The following is a 26516-nucleotide window of genomic DNA, read 5'->3' on the forward strand; positions in this document are numbered from 1 at the left end:
GATAAATGGGTCTCAAATCTTCACTCATAGCAAAAACTTTTTTTTAACCCCATTCACCTCTATTTCTAAATTAAGTTTGATAAATACGGGTCCAGAATATTCCACGCAGGAAGTAAATCACATGTATTATTTCTAAACGGTTCTTTCTTAAGTTTCCTCTTTTTCCCTCGTTTCTCTCTGCCTCTGCACCCCCCCCTCCCTCTGTCGTGACTTCACCCCGCTGACTCACCGATGACTCGCTGTCTCGTATGAGGAAGTCGCCCTCCTCTCCCTTCTCGTTGAGTATGGCCTCGGCCTGGTGTCGGGTGATGTTGCCGTAGTACCAGTCCCTCCCGGCGAACCTCCCCGAGCGTGCCGGTGCCACGAAGCGGTTCTGTGGGGAGCTCGACGTGTCGGGGGGCGGGACGGGCCGCTCGTCCAGCACCATCACATAGTTTTTAGGTACCAGGCCCACAATGCCAAGAGAGTTCTTACACCTCCACCACTCTGGGTCGTTCTCCGGCTTCTCCACCACCTCCATGACCTCTCCCTTCTCAAAGTTTAGCTCCTCCTCCGTCACAGAGCTGAAGGGGTAGAGGGTTTGAACCAGGTGCAGAACTTCAGCCCGGCCGCCTGCACGCCCGTTGGCCAACAAAGTCCCTTGAGAGCCTCCGTGGTAGCCCCGTGAGGAATCCCCCTCCCCTCTGTCGTCGGCCCCTCCGAGCTCCTCCTGGACGTAATTGGAGGGAAACCAGCCCACGCGCCCCGCCTGGCTGCCCCGCCACCAGCCGTCACTGCACTTCTCCATCACGATCACTTGGGAGCCCTTGACCAGGCTCACCTCATCCTCCCTCTCTGCCGCGTAGGCAAACTTAACCACAGCGGGGATGTTGAGGTCGTAGATTCTCTCCGCGGCGCCTCCCCCCCCACCTCCGCCCCCGCTGCCGTTGGAGGGGTACTCCGTGTCTGAGCTCGGCGTTGGGGACGCATCACGGGCACTCGTCTTCCTCTTCGTTTTTCCCAAACCTGCACGCATGAACAGAAAACAGAATTCAACGGTGACACAGATGGAGAACCAGATTGGTTTTTCCTCGTGTCATTTCATGGCAAACATGCAAGCAGACAAAGAGCAATGTAAGTATTCATTTGGAAACATGATTATAAGTACAATATTCCCTGTCTTCCTGTCTGGTGCTGTGCAAGTGACGGGAATTTCAAGCAAAAATACTGCTCGATATTCTCAGAACTATTCGACCACTATTTAAAGGCTGCGTACCGCAGCATCTAACCTCAGTGACACACGTTTTTATAGGCACCTCGTAGTAATGTGTTATTTTTCTCCTTCTTTCCACGTTTAATAACCGTGGGCAAACAGCTTTTAGGTGCACTACTGCCACCTACTGGCATCGGTAAAAACAAGGTCAATTTTGGTTATTTTTTAAGGACTTTGCAATAATTTGAAAATCACAATCCATTCCTTGTAGGTCGCCGTCTGTTAACTCCTGATGAAAAACGTAAGACTGAACCAGAACTATTAACCTGTTGGCCAGAAAAAAAAATCAAAATGAGCTCAAAGACACTAAACACTGTAAAATCGAGGTAAAACGCAAAGTGTAGTGTTTAGTTCAGTAGGTTCGTACCAACAAACAACCTCCTTTTACACAGGAAGTTTTTTGACCCATTGTTAATATAGAAATATTGATTAAAGATGCTTTAAAGATTGAAACAACAATCCAAACACTAATGAATGCTGGTATCAGAGCAGCGGTGGGAGGCTGCGATGACTGGAAGTAGGTTGTAGAAAGCCTCCTCGGGGAGAGGAGGCAGTTAAGGTCAGCAGGAAACTAATTGAGGATGCAAGTTGCACTCAATGGACCCGGAGAAGCATCAGAAGCTCCAAAACTACTTTAGAAATTGATGATACAGGATATCTTATGAGAAACCTCAGTGGTGAAGGACAGATTGATACGCCTGATAATAGAATTAACACAGAGGTACTCATCCACTTGCGCAGAGCGCCACATGTCCTTCCTACTCACACCAAATGAAAGGAGAGCTCATTATCTACTTGGTATTCTGTCGACATCATCCACACACCGTATACACATCTATATAAATGAAAAAGGCTGAAAATAGATGGTGCAGACAGGGAATGAAAAGTGGAACAGGCACCATGGGCTTGATAATGACAGGCAGATCCAGGATCAAAGTCAGCCCCTGTCTTACCTGTCTCTGACTTTTCCACTCGTGTGCTTTTCAAAGACGAGTCTTTAGACGTGTTTGTACACTTCAGTGAGACCGTAAGTTTCTAAAGTCTCTCAGCTGAACATAACCAAGGAGGTCCCCTCTTTACTCAAGCTCGTGTTAAAATACTAATGATAAACATCGTTTTACTTGACAGTTTGTGTCTGGTGTCAGCAGATGCTCGTGTGTGCCACTAATGATTGAGGCGAGTTTCTTGACAGCTAATCACCCAGTTTTGTGCCACAGAGCGAGCTGATGCCGCCACAGCCATGTCACCGCTAAATAGAACATTTACATTGTTTTGAAAAACGCCGGGTTCAGACAGAGTGGCATGAAACTTGTTGGCAGAAAGAGCGGGAGAGGAGAGGGGGTGAAGAGAGACGGAGGGTCCCTTGGCAGCTGTTTCTCTCACACACACACACACACGCACACACACACACACACACACACACACACACACACACACACACACACACACACACACACACACACACACACACACACACACACACACACACACTAGACCAAGCACTTCAGAGGCCACAGCTGACAAAAACGCAAAGAGGGAGGATGAGAGGGGAATAACAAGCACATCATGTTTATGGATAGCAGTGTGCATCCTCCATATCAGATAGCTGCGAATATGTATGCGTGTGAGAAAAGTATGCGTGGGACAAAAGCCTGACTCTTGGGCCTACTTCAGGTGCTCCCTCAGAAAATATAAAATAGACTGTCACTGCCATAGGATTGGGGGGGAGGTGGGAGGGACACACAGGAGAGCAGCGAACGAGGAACCATGCAAAAAACACCAGCACGCACACACACACACACACACACACACACACACACACACACACACACACACACACACACACACACACACACACACACACACACACACACACACACACACACACACACACACCTTTCTTCTTCACTCATTTCCACTTCAAGGCACTGGCCTGCTGGTTAGAGCAGCAGCAGGCTATATTCTCTCCACCCACACATTCACTCCCAAATTTCACCTACCTCTTCATCTCGTGAAAGGAGACTCGAGTTTCGAGCCCAGAGGACTTCAACTCAGAGGGAAGTGAGTTGATGAGAGCCGCTGTGTCTGCATGTTGCAGCATATTGCTTCACTCGATTGCTTACGGTGGAGGGCAGTGGGAAAGCTACTGTATTTTAATGAGTCCACACAATACCCCACACAGGTGAGTGCGTGTAGCAATCAAAAAGCACAACCTGACCTACCGCTGAAGTATTAGCACTGTGTCTCCAAGTGGTGTTATTTAAGAGTGAATCACAGGTGAGCTACACTGCGTGGCCTTTTAAATAACTCCTTAGCAGTGTTACTCTGTTCGTAATGTAAGAGCCACGGGGTCTGCAGGTTACCGTGTATAACATGGAAAAACCTTGAGGAGACAAATGTGAGTTAAATGGAAATGTTAGACGGACATAATCTACAAGTGAGCAGCAGCAGCCTGCAGCCAGCCATGGACATACAGTCAGAGACTCACTGATTCTCTTTAAAGATCCTTTTTCAGCTTATATTTGTTTACATTTTGTCTAAATTAGGGTACGCCAACTATGGCAGCTTAGCTGTTAGTAGTTCCTATTTATAATGTAACCGTGGATGTACAGCTATAACTGGATTACCTTCATGCTGAAGAAAAGTGGATTTATTCACAGGAAATGCACCTCTAACAATTAACTCTCCAGAATTAAAAACCCTATTAGGACAGAATTAACTCTCCAGCGGGTGGAGGGGGGGGGATTTCCAGTGGGTAGAGGATTTCCCCCCTCTACCCACTGGAGAGTTAATTCTGTCCTAATAGGGTTTTAGCTCACTAGAACATCCCACAAATAACTCATTCTTAACACAAAATACTTAAAGTATATGTACATGCATAAACATTAAGAAGAAGAAGAAAAAAAAAAAAAAAAAGCCCTAATGTCTGACATTTTCTATATAGATCAGTGGTTTTCACCTGGTGGGTTGTGACTTAAAAGTGGCTCACAGATGTGTGCAGAACTTCTGCTGCGGAGCAACATAGTTAGTTTTCCTTGATGCGGCGTGCGTACAGTATCCGTTTACTGCCAGCGCTGTGATGAAAGGAACAACCACAACAGAGCAGTAATTAGCCCTCATTCAGGTATTTAATAACATGTTTAGGATTATATAAGATCTATATAATGTAGATTCTTAAAACAATTTAAATGGTTTGAAAAGCATAAATGCTTTCAGTTGATAGTAAGCCTACCTCTTAATTTTCTCCCAATGTTTTTATCAGTGCATGAAGGCATTGTGTTTTATTGCACAATTTTTTTTGTAAAATAATTTTGAATGGGTTAAAAAAAAAAAAAGTTTAAATATTTGGGTCATGACTTAACGACTAAGAAAAAAATGTGGATCCTGAGGTTAGACCAGTTGAGAACTGATGATTAAGACCATTTATAGACTGAGGTTTTTGGTGGCTCCAGTAGAAATCTGAACTCTTATTAGAAGCTTTCTGACTGAAATACTGCAAAAAAAAAAACATAATAGAGCTCTGCATGTTTTTCGCCTCCATTTGAGGCTTGTTTGAGCAGGAAAATGGGCTTTTTAACTCAACACAAAAAAATATGTTCATGAGAAAGTACACTGCCTTTTGATCTGACCTGCTTTACACAGCCTCATATTCGCCCACGCACACTCTCACTGATGGCAGCAGATGTGCACTGTGAAAACTCAGGTGGACGAAACTCGAACAAACGGAAATGTCACACTGGTGAATACTGCCCCAGTTTGAGCAATGAGTGGGATCCTCATTGAATTCTTTCATCCATGACTGTTTTTATTTCCTGAGAGAGAAACTGGGCCAGAAAGCAGCATGCAGCCATTTGTAGTTCAATTCTGCCGACATGCTTGTCGATGATACAACCGCACCAAAGCGCAGCAAATAAAGAGGAGAAGCGGGAGATAATAATAATTATAGACGATCCTCATGATTCATAAATCACACTCTGGACTTACTGAAGAGATTAAAAAAAGAGAGAAAAAGAGCCAGCCGACGGAGGGGATGAAGTAATCAAGCTCTCAGCCAATCAGATCCTCCATTCAAGTGTGTGAGGGAGTTCCATTAGCCGCTGACCTCACCTATTGCTCATCACCTCATCATGAAAGTGTTCACGCCTATTGGATTTTCTCAGGCTTTTAACACTAAAGAGCTACCGGCTGGAAAGCACGCTACTTAGACTGAAATGGAACGAGGCCATAATGTGGTGGTCGATATGTAACTGAGTCAGGGGACAGAGAGGTGATTCATCATTGCAGGACAACCATTAGGCGGCTGATTTCTCCACTAATCAAACTACTGATCACAGAAACGCAGAGGCCTACGGTGACAGACATGAGCTGATGGGAGCAGTATTGAAGTACATGTGCTCTCTGCACGCAGTGAACCTAGTCAGGGTGACAGTGGCAGGCTGTGCCACCGTGGCCCACATAAAGTTTCCCCGAGGGCTGGTATCCATCGAGTGGAGAGGAATCAGCACATTAGACCCTTCATCCCTCGTTCTATTCTCTCATCCCATCAACTGTAAATATGACCACACAGTCACTATTCTTTATTACAATTACACTTCTTGATCATTCTGTCTTGTTAGAATTTCCACCCGATGTTTCTCTTTTCTCCCCGTAGCGGTCTTTCTCTCTCTCCCTGCCACTCGGACAAAAAAAAAAAAAAAAAAAAAAAAAAGGTATCTCATGCTTAAACTGTCAAAACAGATGAATTTCAGAGCCGCTCTGCCTGCGGCTCTTTTTCCTGCTACGAGAGAGAGAGCAGCGAGCTGGTCATTTTCAAATTCTGACTTCCACCGTACCGCAGCACAAACCTGTAACTGATGTCATCTCATTTGTCGAGCATGCTTCACGCTTTCTTGGAGCCACGTTTGTGACATTTGTACTTAATGGCTACACAAAGGCAACAGAGCTCTGTGGGTGATTAGAAGCTTTAATATCCCAAATCATTTTGAGCCACTACCTCCAAATTCAAAACATTGTTCAAATAAATTAGATCACATGTTGCTGGAACGGCTAATATCTATTAGGAGCTGGTAATGAGATGATTTGTCTAACTATCAGTCGTAATAAAATAAGCCAATTTCATGGCGCCTGACAAGACATGACAGCGTGTGTTCTGAAGCTGTAGCTGAAAATTCTGAGTTTTTTTTTTTTTTTTTTTAATTTTTAATTTTATACACTTTATTAATCCCCGAGGGGAAATTTCCTCCAAACAGCTGCGCCAATAAAATAAGAAAAATAAAAAATCATCGCAAAATACTGAAAAAGGTTAAAGCCACTGCTAACAGACGTGTGCAAGCTTTGTGTGTCATACACACTCCCACTGTGCCGCTGTAATGCTCCGCTTTTCTGCACAAGGTGACGTATAAGCTCCCAAAAGAGTGTGTGTACGTTCATATCAGATCATCTGCTGACTAAAGAGGCATGTATAAATCATCATGTTATTAATGTCAAAATAAGGAAGAGGCAGGTGATTTTTTTTTTTTTTTTTTTTAAAACGAATCATTTGACTCATAAGATATAAACAAAATAATGACAATTGCTCATTGCAATTTTTCCAAAGCGCAAGGTGACATCTTCAAATCGCTGTTAATCTGTCTGTGCAGTTAAAGCCTCGTTGCTATATTTCCTTTCGGTAGTTGTTGGTTGTGTTTTGTTTGAAAATCCTCAATACTCGATGCTAACGGACACAGTTCAATCAATACTCAAGTATTGAGCGGTTTGGCTTTAGGGTATAAAATGTCTGTGACGTGTAACAATCTGTTTGGTAGTTTTATTAAGCTTGTTTTTAAAAGAAGTCAGCCTAATTTCAAATGTACTCTAAATTACATGTTGGTCTCATTTTACTCGTCGATTGCGATGTAAAAAAAACAAAAATGCTTTGATGCAGAGACAAATGTGTTGTCTATTGTGTAACTACATGGCAAAATAAGGAGACCTTAATAAATTACATTTGGTGCATATAAATCTTTTTGATCAAGCTATTACATTTTCATTTTTTCATAGTTATTACTTTTTTTTAGGAAGCTATAAGAGCAGAAGGCCTCCTTTATGTTTTGAGTGTTATTTATTTTATTTTTTTTGTAGCCCAATTTGAGAATGTAAACAGCTCTTAAGCTCCATCCATTCATACTATCTGCAACTCAATCCTTCTCATAAGTTGATAGCTATAAATCCATACGAAGTCTAATATATTCAGGTCATGGCTGGCGACTGAGACAGCGTGATGACAGCTGAGAGCAGCAGCCAACTCCAGAGGATCCCTGGAGTGCACAGTGACAGATCCCAGCCAAGACACAAAAAGAGGAGAGGATTCAGCCTCACACACACAGACACACAGAGACACAGACACACAGAGACACACAGAGACACACAGAGACACACACAGACAGACAGACAGACAGACACCACTGTTTAACGCTGCATCGTATCTCCACCGGGGAGCACAGAGCATCAACAAGGAAGTGAAGAGATTGTCTGCTTTTACTGAAAATAATCTTCCAACAGTGACAACTTGTACAAACGGTCGACCCTTTGGCTTCAAAGCAGCGAGCAACTAGTCTTCTTACCCAGCGTGTCTTTGATGTTCTTCACCAGCGAGCCTTTCTTCAGGCTGTTCTTGCGCTCCACGTAGTTCGACGGCACGTACCCCGTTTGGTTGGCGGCGTTGCGGACGCGCCACCAGGTCTTCGAGTCGTCCAGCAGGAAGAGACGCTCATTTTTACGGATGTCAAGTTCCTGGTCCTGCTGGGCCGTGTAGTCCCACTTGGCTACAACAATCACCTCCTCTGTCATCTTTCATGGAGTCCCCCTGCGGAGAAGAAGAAGGGAGCAGGGATGAGCCGAGGAACACCAACAAACAGTATACAGCAGCTTCAGCGTGATTATTGGGGTAGCAACAATTTGTCCCCAGATAAAGATAAAACAAAAACTAGTGACATCTTGGTTCCATGAGCCGTTTGTAGACATGACCACACCTTCAAATGACCACTAGGGGGCAGAGAGGTTGATCAGAGGCACTTTCATGAATTAAAATGATTTAATGATTGTGTTTGAATGAGTTTCTGACTGGAACCATGAGCTGATTCACATTTCAAAATATAAAAAACACAAAGTTGTGCTTTGGTTCCTTATTAAACAAGGATTTAGCTTTCCAAATTATGAACACTGATGGATTTGAACAAGACTGCAAAATAAACCTATTATAAGACATTGATATACGTGTTTTATTTCTCAAGCACAGGGTAATTCTGAGGTGTACATGTACGGCTCAGCTCAAGCGACAAGTGAGAAGTGAGAAGTCATTACAAAATAATCCACATTCATCCGAGCACGCAAATTTTAAACTGCTCATCCCAGCTCACACATTAGACCAGATATACCCTGCACAGGTTGCCAGTTTATCACAAGGTTACATTGCATAACCAAAGCTAAATCTGACAAATGTTTGTGGTAATATTCAGTGACTGAACTGGCACTAAAACTGCATGGCGATTATTTCAACAGCTCAAACAGCAACACACATGATCACCAGCAATTACAAAAGCCAGAGGAGTCCCAATCACAGCACGCACCTGCAGAAGAAACCACAAAACACCAAGATTCCAGGACGATAACAGCAGCTCCAAAAACCCTCACCCCCAAAAAGCACATCTGAACAGGCTTCTACGGTAGAAAGCAGCACAAACACACAAAATAAATGCATGTGCTCATTCCACATCCCCCCTCTTGCACGCACACACAAACACACCTTGCCTATTCGTTTTTTTTAGACAGACAGTGAGCGATTACATGCTCTATTTCACTTGGCTTCAGAAAAGGTCATTTGACGCGAGTTTGCTCGACCACCTTCACTGCGGAGGAACTGCTCACGAAATAGCCAAACAAGCTTTCTGGGAATATGCATGAAGGGATAAAGAGCATTTGATGTAATTTCATTCATTCCTGGTCTGTGAAAAACCTCTTTCTGCGATGAAAGCCATCTCACAGTATGAGAACCATCTGAGCAATCCAGTTTATATTTAGCTCACCGCCAAGTTAGCAGACTACAGCTGGAAACAAGATCACTAGAATAAATAAAAGAAGCTTTTTGAAGATGAGGGTGAGTTAAAAGACACAGAATGAATGTTTGAAGTAATACTATAAAACTTTTGTGTCAGCAATTACTCAGCCAAAGTAATGAAATAAAACTGTTTAATATCTAATCTCATGCAGTTCTGTCAGTGGCTATTGTGAGACTCTGGTTTATAGCAGCAGCACCCTTCAGGAGCCAAAACTGACAGTTAAAAACCTCTTACACAATTTTTTAAAGAGCTGTTTAATCATGGTAACAAGTTAAGTCATTTATAGATAATGCACTGTTTCCAATGAAAACCCCTGCTGAGTTAAACAGTTAAACGGGAAAACCCTTGGTCCACTGGTTGGATGTATGAGGAAGAATGTGGGTGAGAATATGTGTTCAACAGCACAGAAGTTTACACAGACTGGACACAAAGGAAAAAGCTCAGGAGCATGTAAAATGCGCAGGGATTGTATATTCCCTTCCTCCTCTGATCATTTACATTTTATTCGTTAATGAGAGGGCAGAGCGCAGATAAAGCGCAACCACAAAAGGGAATTATGACTCATGAGAAGTGTAGCTGCACAAATTAGACCATATAAAAATTATTCCATTACTGCTGGAACGATGGAGATCTTCTGTGTAGGCTACATTTTGTGAAATGCAAATGGGAGCACTCTAAGGCAGAAGGCTGCTTTTCCAGTTGAAGATTCAATTCTGCTTCAATTAGGCCACGACCACAGCAGGGGCAGCCAGGACGGAATACCTTCTCGGTGTTAGAGGCGCAACCACAAGCGGGGTTGTGTGTCACGGCTTCAATTGCTTCTTTCTATCTTGACAAGAAGCAGCAAAAAAAAAATCCAAGTGCAACAGTTTGTACAGTAAAGCTTTACATTTGTGAATGTGCCTCTGCTTGCCGTCACTAAAGCTGTCAAACTGGATTTCTTCGCAGGCTGGGACAGGGACAGCAGAAGAAGAAGAAGAGGAGGAGGAGGAGGAGGAGTGTTGTGCAACGCTGTGAGAGTTAATGTCAAGTTCACCATAAGTTACATTACTCAACTTTCCAGGATGTGACAGCTTTTACTGCAGCAACAAAGACATCAGATGGAAGAAAATGGAAGGTCTCAGTTTGACACTTAGGAAGAGACAATAAAGCAGCAGCTGTGATTCTTGGGAGAGGGGAAGGAAATAGAAGTGGAAGGGCAGATTTATGACAAGATGGTGACAGGAGGAATGGTGACGTCAACTCTTCCAGGAGACCAGAGGTATGCTGTACTGTGGTCTTTATGCACCGCAGGCATTAGCTGCTGGATTAGACCCGACTACCTCTTTCCTCTCATTTTATTACATTTATTCCTCTTGGTGTGGACGGATGGCTCCGAGAGATTGGAATTTAAAGCAGATTACAAGTACTCAGTGGCATTAAATATGGCCTTCGCTTGGGAATCTCTTCCATCTTCATTTTCCTCCTCTGCACACCAGTTATTATTGCACTCATGCACACCTCACCAAGACAGAGATCTTAAAACATGAACTCATATGGTCTGATAATGTGCCGGCACATGTATATACATATATATATACATATATGTATTTATCTTAAAGTTTGTTCACAAATTTGTTAAAGCTTGTTTTAGTGAGCATTTTGCCAAGATAATCCATCAGATTCACAAGTATGGCACATGCTGATGAAACAGCATGATTATTGCACAGGTGTATCTTGGACTGTTCCCAATAAAAGGGTTCTCTATAAATGTGCAGTTTTATTGAGCAACAAAAGGTCACAAATCTTTTGAGCGTGCCATTGGCATGCTGCCTGGAGAAATGTTCACCAGAGCTGTTGTCTGTTAATTGAATGCTCATTTCACAACCATAAGCCCTCTCCAGCATCATTTCTGGGAATTTGGCAGTACTTCCAAACAGCCTCCAAACCACAGACAATGTCTAAAGATGCCAGCCCAGGACTTCCACATCCGGCAACCTACAAGACCAATCAGACAGCTGATGCAATAGTTGGCTTCAACAATGGCACCCAAAGAATTTCTGCACAAACTGTCAGAAACCGTCTCAGGGATGATCATCCGAGTGCATTTCAACATTATGAAGAGGGTGGCATCGAACAATGTGCATTTCATTTTATTGAATGCACAGGGATATTGTGATGAGATCCTGAGGTCCACCACCTTCACCTCATGTTGCAGCATGATAATGCTCGGCTCCATGTTGCAAGAATCTGTACAGAAATCCTGGAAAACATCCCAGTTCTTATACGGCCTGCATACTCACCAAACGTGTCACCTCTTAAACATGTACATACATTTCTTATAAATTCACTTCCTTGACAGTTCAACGAAGGATGGATATAATACTGGTTTAGCTTCTGAAATCATGGATCTACTATCATATAGATCCTGTGGCTGGTCTACGTTACTCTTCACACAATAAACAAACTGCATAATAGTTTGTTGGAAAAGGGCAAAGGCCCAACTTTTCAAGGGGTCACAGATCTAAAGTTCAGTCCAAACTCATCAGTTTAAATGACCTGAACTGAACAGACAAATGCCCCAGCTGGTTTAAATAGCACCAGTAATTTGAGTGTAAAAGACACACACACACACAAAAATCGTATTACTAAACCTCCCACAACCTCTGTTCAAGTGGCTGTATGTTAATTGGCAGAAAAATGTGATTTAAATTTTCCCATTCTTGTGTGAGTACTTCACCTCACCCCCATCCAAGGTACCAATTTCTGTGCCCATGACATCCTTGCTCATTAGGCAGAGGGATGGCAATGTCACTCCAAATCAAGTCCTTCCTCCTCTATGGGCAATCACGTCAGAATGGCAGCTGTTTCGCTGCTCATTCGGATGCCCACATCACAATTAATGGGCCAAAGAGATACAGAAACTAATCTGCAAGTCAACTGTGGGTGAAAACTGGATCCACTGAAGAGAAGAAGAAAAAAATCATGATTCACTTGTCATTTAATCAGAGCCATTAAATGCTTTCCTTGATATGGTTCACAAACAGACAGGTGGTTGAAAAAAAAAAAAAAAAAAAAGAAACGTGTTTTCCTGTGAGAGCACATAGAAGGATACACAAAAGAAAACAAACCAATTTGGGAGGCAGTGGGTCTAAAAAAGAAAAGCTTGAGAGCTCATGCTCCTTGTGACCCCCCTATTCCTGTAGAAGAGAGTTAAAAGAGGAAAGATGAGCGACAGACAGACTGCTGAGCCTAGTACTTCACTGAGGGGTGGTGGGGGGGGGGGGCATTTGGAGGCTCTTTCAACAGCACACAAAGAGAGAGGCAAAGTAAAAGAGGATTATAAAAAAAAAGCGGGGATGTTTAAAGAAAAAAAAAACGTCTGGCAGAGCTTTCTGTGTTTGGCATTCAGGTCAAAGAGAGCCCAAATTCAGCCAATGGGAGAACATTTCCACTTCCCCCTCCACTCTGCACTGTTTGCAGTAGTTGCTTCTCACAGGAAGGAGGACTGTTTTACTCCCTATTGGCAATCAGTGTCGGAAGCATTTGGAGCAAACTGAACAGACTGAAGCAAGAAGAAGCCAGACTCACTGTTAGAGCCACTCTGGACAAAGCTCTGTGATTTAAAGAGGCTTAATGGTCGTCTTCACAGAATGATTTGTCTCGAACAACAAAACCGGGCCAGAGGAGAATTAGATGTTTTCCACATGTACAGCTGCTGCTGCTGCCACAATTCTCCCTCGTTTAACAAGCCAAAAAACACAAGACTGACAGCTACGTTGGGATTTTTACTCCCCTAACAAGCTTTCAGCCTGTCACCCACACACATACGGGACATTTTCTGTCTCTCACAGGCTCACAGGCCTTAAACAGAGGGAGTGGTATATGACATGAGCTCATCTGCTTCACTGCCATGAAGCAGGTGATATCTCCTCTTCAGTTTCAGGGGACAAAATGGGTGCCATACACATGGATGCCATTAAATGCAGAAAAGAAATCCCAAAAGTCAAACCACTCAAGGACAGCTAAAACACAACACCAAGAGTGCTTCTCGCTGTTGGCTCAAAATAGGACTGGGAAGAAGGCACACTCAGACCACACAAATAGAGCCAGGTCTGCCATCACCGCACCATATGACGACACGTTTGACGACAGAGGATTCTTCTTCACCCGACTCAAAGCTACAAAGCACAATCGATACCAGGAGAGCAGGAACATCCAGAACAAATCCAGCTCTGTTTTATGAAAAGCAGACATGTACAGCAACAAATGTTTTCCAAACTAATGGCAAATAAATGGTGGTTTGACCTTAAGTTTTAAAAGGAATAATACTGTTTGTTGATATTCTCACTTTTAGTACCGACACAAGATCCTTCAGTTCCCACAATGCAACTCAGTGGCATATTTCATTTGGCCTCACTTAACTGTTCAATGCCCTCATAATGAGGATATCATCGGGTTTATTTTCTCAGACTTTAAAAAAGGTTCACACAAGAGCCGCAGGGGAAATCGATTTTTGTTGATACAAACAAAGTGATGCAGTGAGCACAAGTTCATATATTGAGTTTATTTGGGTAAAGTGCACACAGAAACCTCGAAGCAGAGTTAAGAAAGTAACATTTTTACTGCACATTGCACAAAAGCACCTGACTGTTCTCACGAGCTGAAACAGATGTCAGACGATTTCACAAAAGACAGAAGTTCACGAAAGCACTAAATTACATCCAGCGTGTGAACTCGTATTACAACCTTGTATTAGAAGAATTAAATCATTCGACATAGTGCCAATAAAACAAGCAGTATCTTTAACGTTTTTTCGAGGCTAATGTATATTAGCATTAGAAGTACTGGTTCGGGCTGGTGATCAAACATCATCAAAACCGTTGAGGTACAAAATGAAGCGTGTCAGTTTTAAAAGCTTCCAACTAACTTTTTTGGTGGGAGTCAGGATTACCTAAATTCAATTATTTTCAAAATTATTGTACTCCTGCTTGTGTTTGGAAAAGATTTACCACCTGGGAACTGAAAAGAAATTACATTTTATTTAGTATGAGGACCTAAACTATAGTAGTGCCAATAGTACTGAAAATTTACATATTTAGGCAATAAAAACCTTGAGCATCTTTTTACATTACATGATCCTTTTAGATAAATAACTTAGGTGCACAAAAAAATATGTTGCTCCCACAAGATACAAATATTTTCATGTCATTAGGATGCATTTGGAGTAGCCTAATGTTGAGCTGATTTTGCTCAACATTTTGCTGATTGATTAATTTTTTTTTTTTCTAATGTATTCCATTCACTTTAAACTGAAAGGCCAAAAACTCCAGCCCCTCAGTTGTGAGTATTTTCTGCTTTTCTTTGTCTTATAATATTCCAAATTGATTATCTTTAGATTTTAGATTATTGACTGAAAAAGACAAGCAACATAAAGACACCTCTGAAGACACCATTTTCTGATATTTTACAGACCAAAACAATTAAGTTGCCTCATTGTACTGAGTCAGTTTCTTTCCCCTATTTAATGTATATATAACAAAGTTTACTCCAGTTCACTCACGTGGCCACTGAAGCAGGAATTTTGCACATTCACACCAAAATGCCTTAAATCTTAACTAGTCTGAAAAGCTGATGACAGAAACGTGGAATTCCCTCCTTTCTTTAACTGGATACTCCCTTTACAAGCAATTTTTCACATGTCACTTTCATTTTATGTCATCACTTCAGCCCTCCTCTCCTGTGTAGCACCAACATTGTTGAGTCAATCTCCATGACAACAATCACTGGGTGGTCCCTTTTTCCACTGACAGGGTCCTTCCCTGAATAATTTGACTTTTATCCCTGCACTCTTCAATTTTTGATATTTCTTTACAAACGGATCAGCTTCTCCTCTGCAAAACCTACATTGTAGACACAGGAGAAAAGGAGAGCACCACATCTTCATGAGTGTCCTCAAAAATCATTTTTAGAACAACTTGTTTTATGTGTCGAGTGTTATAATAACAGAAATATGAATTTAACACCTTAGTTCAACTGCAGAAACGTGGCATTACAGTAGAGTATGACTGTGCATCACCTCTCGTATTCAGTCCCTGCATCACACGCTATCTGTGCACACAGATGGTAGGTACTGATGCATTACCTCCTTCAGCATCAAGCTCTGGTCGCTTCTTCGTTAAAGATCACATTATGTTGGTTGCTGTTTTAATCAGTATCTTCCTAATTTAGGCACTGAGCAGTGCATCATGTTAATTTTATATCATTATTCCATCATAATCATTGCACCGAAAGATGATAAACAACACCGAATCCCTACTGCATTGAGCTCTTACTAAATTCCTCTTTTTCCCTCCCTCTCTTCAGGCATAAATAGCCGACTTCAAACTCGGGTTGTTTTCTCTGCTCCTTGATGCCTACTTTACCTCCTTCCATAACAGTGCAGGGTTTGTTCACTTTGCGCACCTCCATGCTGTTTAAAAACACATGATGAGACTCCCCAACCGAGCAGCTTGTTTTCTGCAAATTGTATAACTCAATTCTCTGTATGCAGCCTCTTTCCACTTAAAGCCATTACCTGTTAGAATCATATTTTTTTTTTAATCAATTTTTTTGCCACCATGGCTCATATAAGGGAAAGAACGTCTCTATTTTTAACTCAGTCTAGTATCCATGTCTCCTGGCAGAACAACAAAAGGCAAGCACTGTAAAGCACAGCGGGGCAAATGTAGTGAACGCAGCTTTGATGTACAATGACGATGTTTTCCCTCGATCGGAGGAGACAGAGAACCACCTGAGGTGATGGTGTTTGTGTCTGTGACAGAGCCAGAGCCAGCAAGAGAGAGAGAGAGCGCAATGAAGGGAAATAAGAGGTGTGTGTGTGTGTGTGTGAGGAGATATGGCAGTGGCTTTAAGCTACAGAACTGTTTTGAAACTAACTGTACTACATCCTGTAAATCTGAGTTTGTTTTTCTAACCCCTCTTCTTAAAGCATGTCTCCAAGGATCGTCTCCCTGCGTACATACATTCTAAACACCAAGCTTTCCAACAAAAAAAACAAACAAAAAAAGTCTTCCTGTTGGATACATCTGAAAATGATCCACAGAGTGTAGAGTGGGTGACGAAAGTGTTTGTGAAATGATGCAATATTGATTGGGGGATAAATGTAAACAAGGCAACTACTTGTCCTTTCAATTCCCCTCATGTATTACTCGCCCCCCCCCCCCCCCAATGTCAATAAAGCTATATCCCATCCCTTAAACCACATGATTCCTCAACTTTGGAGCTTTGGTCACATGATTAAAAGTGGTTATGTGTGATGTGGTTGAACAATTTGGAAACAAGTTGGGCAGTTTTGTAAAACTTGCAATGACTCAGGAAATATGGATCACCCAATTAAATAGTAATAATGCACCATAAAAATCACTATTTTATGCTCATTCTGTTGTCTGACTACAGAAACAGATGGTAACATCAATGCTCACAACTAAATACATAAGAGTAAGTGGACAGAATGAAGGCAACAACAGATTATTGATTTTTATTCAAAGGCCAACGACTAACGTAAAAATACCCATGAGGACGCGCTATTTTTATACGACAACCACATGCCTCTTCCAAATAAGCTGTATTATTGTTATCTCTCTCACCAAGCCTTTAAAGTCTATGTGCTGTCAAAACATGAGGAGACACAGCGGCAGCCGTGAATGTAACAAGAACATCCAAAAAAATGTGCTGCAGGACATGCAGAAAACAAGTGATGCTCTGTGCCGTATTGAGCAGCTTGAGGCCGCAGGCGAGAAACAATTCCACACTGCTGTGTCTTATTGGCCTGGAAACTTCCCTTCGTTGGGTGTGAGCAGTTTGTGAAATCAGATAGACAGAATGCTCCGAGAACAAACAAGCCGTGTATTTCAGCTTTTCTAACACTCCATATAGTCGATAAAGTCAAATAGGAAACCAGAGTTAATCTGACAGAAGCACTCAGCGGTAAGATAAAATGTATTTACATGTACAAGTGATGCTATAAATATCCAGGGTATGAATATGCTGCATTCTCGTCGTGGGGTTGTGAAGGAAAATACAGCAATATTGGAATTTTTCTGGGGTCAAATCTCATCGGAAAATTAAACACAAGATGCAAAAACTGAACAGGTGCCAGCTGTCCAAACCACTTCTTACTGAAGCTGACAACAGCTGCAGCAGTCAGGAAATGTTGACGTGTAAATAAGACAATTCGTCTCAACAGAATATCTTCTTTATTTAGTTCATTTTTCCAGAGGAGACTTAATTATGAAGTAATCACATGAAATAAGGGACATAATTAGTCACGATATAAACAAACAATGTGCTAATTATGCGCTTTAGCAAAAAGATCCAAGTTGATTGTTGTGCTGTACAAAAATGACAATGTTGGGCTAAAATAGGACTTGGTATTGAAATAGTGAATAGTCAGTTATTTATTGTTTATTTAGACAAATTTAATGTATGGCTCCTTAATTTTAAGGCAAAATTAAAAATGCGTATTTGAGTGTGGCTCATTTTATAAAATAGGTCAAACTAGGTGACAAAGAAGGTGCAGATTCTGTCTGTTCCTTTAAAGAAACACCAGATATAATGCAGAATTCAATGTGCACACAACTGCCCTCCCTCAAATCAATGTCAAATGCCACAATGTCTGACCATTGCTGTAAAGCGATTATCAAGAATCATGCAGAGGTTTGCAGCGAACTCAGGCATTACACAAGAGTAGAGAAACCATTAGCAAACTACGTCACACTAAACTAATCAGGACGTTTCCTCATTTTAGGAAACAAAAAAACTATTCTGTTTTTTATCTTATTACTCAGAGACAAATCAGCCTCTCCGAGATCTAGTCCTCATTCAAATAAAAGTAAAATTTTGGCTTCCTGAAGTGGTGTGTTGATGTGAACATGCAGTTAACAAATCACAGAACAATGACTATCAATGATTTAGAGCACAGCATTATAGTCCTTTCAGTTATTATGTTTAAGCAAGCTGAACAACTGCAGGGTCAGATTCAACAAGCCGTCACTTCTTAACACACTCCTGTGTGTTGAACTGAGATTATCTGATGACTATTGATTTCCTGTTACCTCTCCTGCAGCCATTTAATCTGCGGTGCATAGCCTATCAGTACTATAAGAGACATTAACCAAGTTCTTTCCTAAAAAGGGTGTCCTTCAAAAGAAAAGTTTAAACTAGAGACCCAACACTTTAAAAGATGAGTCCAAAGGTCTAATTTCACTCTCTATTGAAGTGTAAACTCTACGCACCACAAGCTGGGACACACGAGCCACAAGAAATGTATTTTTCTGACTATCGCTTGTGGTTTATAGCCATGGAGAATGTTTGGGCTTTATTTGCTCAGGTATTTAAATTTATGCCACCACCATAACCCGGAGGAGGGAAATCAGATAAAAAATTAATTGTGTTGCTAGAAAGGTGAAAAATGACACCTTAACAATTCAACTGTAACGTCAAACACAACACCCCAGCTACTCTGGATTTCCCAGACCTCAGTGTTGGTGTTATTTCGGGAACATGTATATTCACGGATCATAGAGAAGAATGAAACATAAAAAACAAAGTACTTGTGAAAAAAGACGACTTCAGACGAAAGTAAGGGGTTTTACTCTCAAACATCTCACTCTTTAATTCCATACGGGCAATCATATACGTTTACGTACACGGATACTTGCAATCGAAAAAAATGGCAGGCGGGGATATTTTTTTTTTAATGAGGTAACCTGGGAGGTGAACAAAACAAGCTATGTCAGTTGTGTGCAATATTTGCATCCTCTAGTCAACTCATTATGTGCCTCATAAGTGATAAATATGCAGGAAATATACTCCCAATGACCCAAAGGGCTGCCAACTTCATTTTAAAACCACGTACACCCGGGACAAGTTGTGAAAGTCTGTGTTGTACAATCAGGTTAATTCATGCAGAAACAAGAGCACAGTACAGACATACTGTGGTCCTCTGAAACTCTCTTCTACTTCTTCCTCTTGTAACACAAACCACTGTTGACTTTATTCCAGCTTGAGCTTCACCTTCTCTTTGTACCTTCAGCTCCATTGGTTTTCTTTCTGCTTCTCCCTTGGCTACAGACCTAAATTATTCTCTTTGATCAGATGCTACCTTGAGGCTCCCTAGAGAGAACAGACTGATGTAGCAATAATAATGCAGAAGGACCTGTTGGAACGCCTTGAACAGAAATCCCCCAAGTGCATACTGTATGTGGATGGTTTGCTCAGGCCATTTACTTAGTCAACTGTTGAGTGGACAATCACGGTGGCTATTTATAAAAAAAAAAAATAAAAAAAAAAAAATAGTGGCACAAACCAAGATGACACAAAATAAAATGTGTGAATCATCACCTCTATTAGGGACATTTTTTGGGTGCATTTTCTTTGTTGGTTTGCTTGTCGGCAGGATTACAGAAAAACTACAAGCCCAATATTCGTGAAACTTGGTGGAAGGATGCATCATTCAATTCAATTCCATTCAACTTTGGAGTGGATCCAAGTCACATGGCAAATCTATAAATGACTTTTCCCCTTTCATTAGCATTGTGAGATGGAGCATTTGTCCTACTAAATACCATACATGCTAAGCCTGGATTCTACGTGTCGTGTCTGATGTCACGGTAAGTGTATTGTGTCACTTCCTGTTGCCATCGCACTGTACTGCGCTGCTTTTCAAGGATTTAGCTTGTCTCATAATTCTTAGCTTACCAACACCGAGTCTCTCTGTACAGAAATTTGATTTTAAATTCCAACATATAATTGCTCTACTAAAGCACCTGATTTTATAGTTAACATTTTATTTCTGGTGTACTGGCTTAGCAGTTAGCAATAGCTTCTGTCTCACCCTCTTCTACTCAGTGTTTTAGATGGATAGTTTTTCATGTGGGAAGTTACTTATGTTGGAATTGTTGAATTATTGTGCTTCTCTCTATAACATTGTACAGTCTTATGTATAAAGCATCCTGAGATGATGAGATGAGATGAGATTGGGCCCAATACATATGAATTGGAAAAAATGCATTAGATGGGAGTAAAGTTCAACAGTGACTAAACAGGAAAAAAAGAACACGTGTTTAATGACACTTAATGTGATGGATTTACTGCTAATTATTCATTTGTTTTAAAAGCTGATCTCCAACAGTATCCAGCTGCTGGCTGTGAGCTCAGCTGCAGCTGCTCCGCCTGCCTGTGCCGGGTGAAGCCGTTACGGGATACATTGTTATTGTTCAGACTTCAGCGGCGGCGGTTCAGTCTACGGTGCTATAGATTGTTACAGCTGTCGCTATTCAAATCTGCTGCTCTTCTATGACAGATGTGCCACTGACACAGAAGGAGCTCTGGAATACAGTAACATCAACAACGCTCAGCCAGCAAAGCCGTCACTGCGTGAACACAACCGCTGCACGTATAGTGTTACAACCAGTAAAAACAAATATGTCACAGACATGACGACAGCTACAGTGACTGTCATCCCGAGACTGCAATCTTAATCAGAGCTACAGTCTCTCTCGGCCGTGTGAGTCCTGATGAACCAGCTCCTCTAGTTTTCTTTCTAAATGCAATGGTATCGACTTGTACCCGAGTGGCCGCAGCTGAGAGTGCACAGACTCTCACTACAGTTAAAACCATTGTTGGTTTGCTATAGTACATGATGCTGCATTGTAATAGAGCTCAGCTTTTCTCCAAGGGTCAGAGTAACACAGCAAAGCAACACCAAAGTTATTAAAAAGCAATGCGAAGTAACACTGAAGCAGTCCTCAAAAAAAGTCTTGCGAAAATGTGGACCATGTACTTGTCAGTTCTTGGTAGTCATGTTTCAACATTAGCCAACTAGAACACCGAATTAGATCGCTGAACGCTTTCGCTCATTCATAGCTTCACGAACGGCCTTTTTCTAAATCCCTGGAGAAGAAATGAACCTCTTTAATGGCATTCAGCATATTGAAAACAGTTACAGGTATGAGTATAAGGAATGACTACAAAAGGAAAGTGAGTGGAAGATTTTTATCCTTTATATACTTCCAAATCTATCTCGTCTCAGGAGAAATGTTTTAAATTGGGGATGTTTGGTCCATTTGGAAAGTCAGAAAATTACAAACAATTACAATCTGTTAATCATTTCAATTTGTAATTTCCGTTTATAAGAGGGAATATTTGTATTTGTATGCTTAGAGAGGAAATGATTGATACCACTACCAGCAGCATCAGTTAAATATGGAGCTACAGCCAGCAGCCAATTAGCTTTGTATATAAGGCCTGAAATAGAGGAAAGCAGCTCGCCTGGCTCTGTGCAAAGGAAAAAAAAAAAATCCCCAGGTACCAGCAACTCTTAGGTTAATATTTAACACATTACATCTTGTGTAAAAACATCAGGTTATGTTTGTAAGGGGGTACGTGCCAGACTACTTCTTGAGTGGTTTCAGTGACTTTCACAGGTCAGTGATGACAGGACTCCAGGATTTTCTCTGCCAATGTTTGGCAAGAAAGTGAGCAAGATTATTTCCTGGAAACACTTTCAGATTCAACATTTTAAGGTCATATTTTAATACATGTTTTTCTATTTAAAAAAACAACAACAACAAAAAACAGGTTGATTCTTGCTTTTGAAACAGAATAACTTAACTAATGCCAAGTTATTTGTAAAAAAAAATAAAATAATGACATACTTGATGCTGTATTGATGTTTTAAAATGACAGTGTAAGATACATATACATGCAAAGTATTGTATTTTTCTAACACTACAAAGACTTAAAACTGTACAAATTGCTTACGCTGACATGATGAACTTGTCAAAAAGTTGTTCATTCACATATTCAGCAACTGTGTTTCAGGCCACAACGTAAGTAAAACATTCCTTCTCTTTTAGCTCGGTTTTGGTCTCTAAACATACTTCCTCAGGAGGTGGTAGAGATTTGACACTAAAAACAGCTGCAACTGCAGCAGTGAGAGTGAACAATGACAGTAAAGTTGCAACTGGACAGCAAAACAATGAGCTGAAATTCAATATACAGCTCTGTGATGCCAAAGGACAGCTGTAGATTGTGGTGATAATTCCCATAGGTTCCATCAATACAATTAACCCATACTACATTCTGTCAAATGACAGTGTGAAAACAACGTGACACTGCTATTACAAACATCGACAACAGCTTATTTAGTGTCCGGATGTCTCACAGATCTTTTCTTCTCTTTGATTTCAGACCTAAAATTTATCCACGAGTGTTTTCCAACAGCCACTCCAACACAAGGCAGACAGAGGAACAATTTTAGTGACATCTCTAACTTGTATGAATAGCTTTTTACAGTGCTTTAGTGTGGCCTGAGCGTAGGATGGTATTTCTGCTTCTCTGACATGCAGATGATATCACTGGTTCCACATAAAACAGTAAAGCACCGAACTCAGCAAACATCAGCCCGCAGCTCTCCATGCACTGCCACGGTCACGTTCAAACGAACTGTAGTTCTGCCAAGCCAAAACAGCCAATATAGCAAATAGATGCCCCGTAGCGAGTGTATATGATGGTGTGCATGTGAGAGCAAGACAGAGACACTCAGCAGGGCAAATACAGTGTGTGCAGTATTGAATTCTCAGGAGAACCCGGTGGCATTCGGAGCTATACATCTCATAAATAAAGCAGGATTTCCTTCAGCTGCAGCCGTGTGTCCGTGTCCACGTCCGTGTCCGTGTGCGAGAATAAGAGAGAGAAGGAAAGGGCACAAATGGATTAGAGAAGGCCTATCATATTGCTTCATTCAGCAACTGAATAAACTCCCAAGCACGCAGCAGCACATTACAGGACAAATACACGACAACATAATGGGGCTGGGGTTAAAAATGACATGATGTGGTGATTCCACATTATAGTCTACCTTAACATATGGAAAGATATGTAGAGCAGAAATATCTAAATGAAGCGGTTGTTTCTGACACATTAATCAGTCCTTGTACAGATTTCGTGAGCTGTGAACCATCCGTCATGATTATCTAAACTGTTGCTCCAGATGGTTGGTGTGACTAATTTTGACTGAAGTTCAGACAGGCTGTCACATGGCTTATACTTGTTGTTAAACAATCTCTTCAAGGACAGTTAATGCAGTTCTTTAATTCATGAACCAACGCTGTGATACGAGCCGAGATACGAGCCGAGATGCGAGCCAAGATATGAGCTGAGATACGAGCCGAGATACGAGCCGAGATGCGAGCCGAGATACGAGCTTGGGAAAAGAAATTCAAGACAAAAATGCCATTTATAGCTTCGACACTACACTTGTTTTGTAATTATTTCACAGGTTAAAAACATTCAGTAGCGACACTATTAGAGAGGTAGAACAATATGTTTAGCATACTGACATAAAATTTGGTCAGTTAAGTCAAAATATTGATTAATCAATTGATTGTCCAGCCCTAATTTAAAGGCTTATCAGCCTCAGCAGTTTGTAATACTCAGGGTTTTCATGCAAGGCTGCACACAGTGATGAAACATTGAAAAAAAATTCAGATAGTAAGTACCAGAAGACCTGACAGTTCAGAGCTCTGCACACTACAAGATATGCAGCTGCAATCAGCTGGCTGCTCTGTGATGTGTCTTGTCTTGTTCATTGTGTAATTCTGACAACAATGCTGAGCTCCTGCATTGTAGGAGCTGCGGAGCTGGTGGCAGGTTTTCACTATAGCTGAACTCTATCCATATAATCCCTCCCATAATGCATGTTCCAGCAAACGCACTACCTATTTGTGCGCTCCTAGTTTCTCTCCGTGTTGTGTGGTGACTTCCCTCAATCCCAAATTTCTCAATCATCCTGTGAGGAATTACTTAGACTCACACACCTAATTTTCTACGCAGACTTGGGTCACAAGTTACCAATGAACTCACTCTTAAGGGATTGTCATAATGATGGAAATACAATACTTTGATTTGAGTGAATCGAACGGCCATCCAGTGCATGCGCACGGTGTCTAAACCCGAGGCTTCCGGACCACAGAGAGCTGAGAGTGAGCATTATTTCAAATCAAACAAATTGCAAAACCAGCTTGTTTCACTGATCCATGCCTTAAAGAAGGTCAAAGATTTTTCATACTCGCAACGGTACTTTTTTTCAATACCAGTTATATAAAAACCTATTTTAAGACAAGGACAATTGCATTACATATCGGGTTACAAATCTTGAGTTTTCATGCAGTTTAGAGGGGGAGAGCGTAACCAGATTGTGTTTTGCTGCTGCAATTAACACGTGTAACACCTCAGATGCCAGTTATTACCAGATGCTACAATTTCTCAACGTTCCTGAAACACCTCACATGGGAGCTCTCGCTTGACACAATTTATCGCTGTCCCTTAAAAACGGCTCACGTGCTATCAGTAGACGCTAGCTGGCCAGCAGCACACCGAGAAACCTCCGGTCACTGCAGAACAACTTGGGTGTGTGGCAAAAAAAAAATCAGTTTGAAAATAAAATATTCTAGTATAAGATTAAAGCTACGTAAGCTGAAACAGAGTGATTGTCCCTGTGAGGGCGGGTCGCCCAAATAGAGGCAATAAACTGCTTTTGCTCATCGACACAGATGAGATTTGCCCGTGTGTAAATGGAGCAAAAGTTATGCGTTTTGAAACAAAAACATGTCGGTGTAGATTCAGCGTAGGTATTGAAATTTGCTATTGAATGACAGGGCATTTTCCAATTCTGTCGGTGCCATGACAGTACTGAAGTTCGGTACTCAGCCCTAAATACAAAATGCAAAACCTGTGACTACAGTCCAAATATTAGATGCACTAATGATACTCAACGTTGTATCTGACAGGCTGAATAACATGATTAGTTAGCACACATTACTCTTCACAAGGCACTTGCTTCTTACACCTTGAAACCCTGATTCTAAATATTAGGCAGATGAGTTTAAAACAATGAAAGATGAATGAAAGCTCAACTGACTCTAATCATTTTGTTTGTCTTCGTGTTGTCTTACAAAGCATGCAGTTCACTCATTATATGGTGTTAAATTTTTTTATTTTTTTCTGACAAATAATACTATGAGTACAGCCGACTTGAAAAATATTAACCAGAAAAATGTCAATGTGTTAAATATTTACTTGATATTTATCAGCAAATTCCTGACTGGGCTGCGATGTTAGAATTTTTATTTTTTACCTGTGAAAGTGGCATGTTGCTTTAGAAATGGAAGTAAATGGTACGTTGTGGTGCCTGCACACTGAGAAACCGAAAGGATAGTGTGAATCACCTACATGCCACTCCTTGGTGATGTTCACGGCTGGCAAGTAACAGCAGGAAACACAATATTCGGCCATTAATGTGTCACAGGTCTTTGTGCACCTTCCCCTCAGGCCAGCATTAAACTTAACAGTGCAGAAGTAATTGGGATTAAACAGGGGGAATAAGTAGGAAATAGAGAGATTTTCACAAGATCTCTTAAAACGCAGGCATAAAATGATCTAATTTATGCAGAGGTACATGGTTTTCTTTGAACTTAAATTGACATTTAAATAACTGAAAAGACAAGGTTGTCATAGAAATGGAGAAAACCTGTTTGCATGTCTGCCCATCACAAAATGTGAGCAGCATGCAGAACACTTCATCTGTTCGCAGAAACACTTCACAAATGTGAATCCTAATGTTTACTCGCGGGTTGGTGCGTTTCGGAGCATCCAAAGGAATGATGAGCGCTTGTTAATGAGGCTGAACCACGGAGGGATGGATGTAACGTGGGCTGCGATGCTCCGAGGGGAACTTGGATCATTCTGTGAAATACAGATAAGTAAAGCCCTTGTGCTCTGTGTGAGATAATTCAATGCTTGTCTGCTTGCTTTTGGTTTGAGCATCAGTACAGCCAAAGGGGAAAACGTCCACTTAATTAAATCAATTAGAGCATGAAGGGCCTGTCGAAGCCCTGCAGAAAACAACAACTCACAAACAATAGCTTAGGTCTTTTCATGACTCATAGAGTCCCAAGTGATGCATTCGCTGCAACCTTCTCTTTATTTCACAACTTTTTTACATGTTTTTTAACAATGCAAGTCATCTGAACAAGAAGATGCTGATGCCGTTTTATTGCTAGTAATCCAAACACTTGCGAAGCATGAACGCGAGGGGTGAAGGGTATGGTTTCTTCTCTGATTAA

At 41.3% G+C, this 26516-nt stretch overlaps 1 protein-coding gene across 2 annotated transcripts in view; it reads right to left on the bottom strand.

Annotated features, from left to right (window-relative positions):
• LOC138626138 (cytoplasmic protein NCK2-like) overlaps positions 1 to 26516 on the bottom strand; it is a 34753-nt gene that overhangs the window by 1841 nt on the left and 6396 nt on the right. Inside the window, exons 2-3 of one of the 2 annotated variants that reach the window (XM_069707590.1) lie at positions 7855 to 8096; positions 230 to 1005 (exon numbers count right to left, since the gene is read on the bottom strand). In XM_069707590.1, coding sequence (XP_069563691.1) covers positions 230 to 1005; positions 7855 to 8080 — 1002 coding nt within the window. In that variant the 5' untranslated portion in view covers positions 8081 to 8096. Of the gene's footprint in view, positions 1 to 229; positions 1006 to 7854; positions 8097 to 26516 lie in introns of those variants that run through there. The other variant, XM_069707591.1, reaches the window with a different exon arrangement.

The sequence above is a fragment of the Brachyistius frenatus genome, unplaced genomic scaffold, assembly GCF_029030835.1.
Source record: "Brachyistius frenatus isolate BFR_SWC_R1_liver_20210118 unplaced genomic scaffold, ASM2903083v1 Contig_70, whole genome shotgun sequence".
Classification (NCBI taxonomy): domain Eukaryota; kingdom Metazoa; phylum Chordata; class Actinopteri; family Embiotocidae; genus Brachyistius; species Brachyistius frenatus.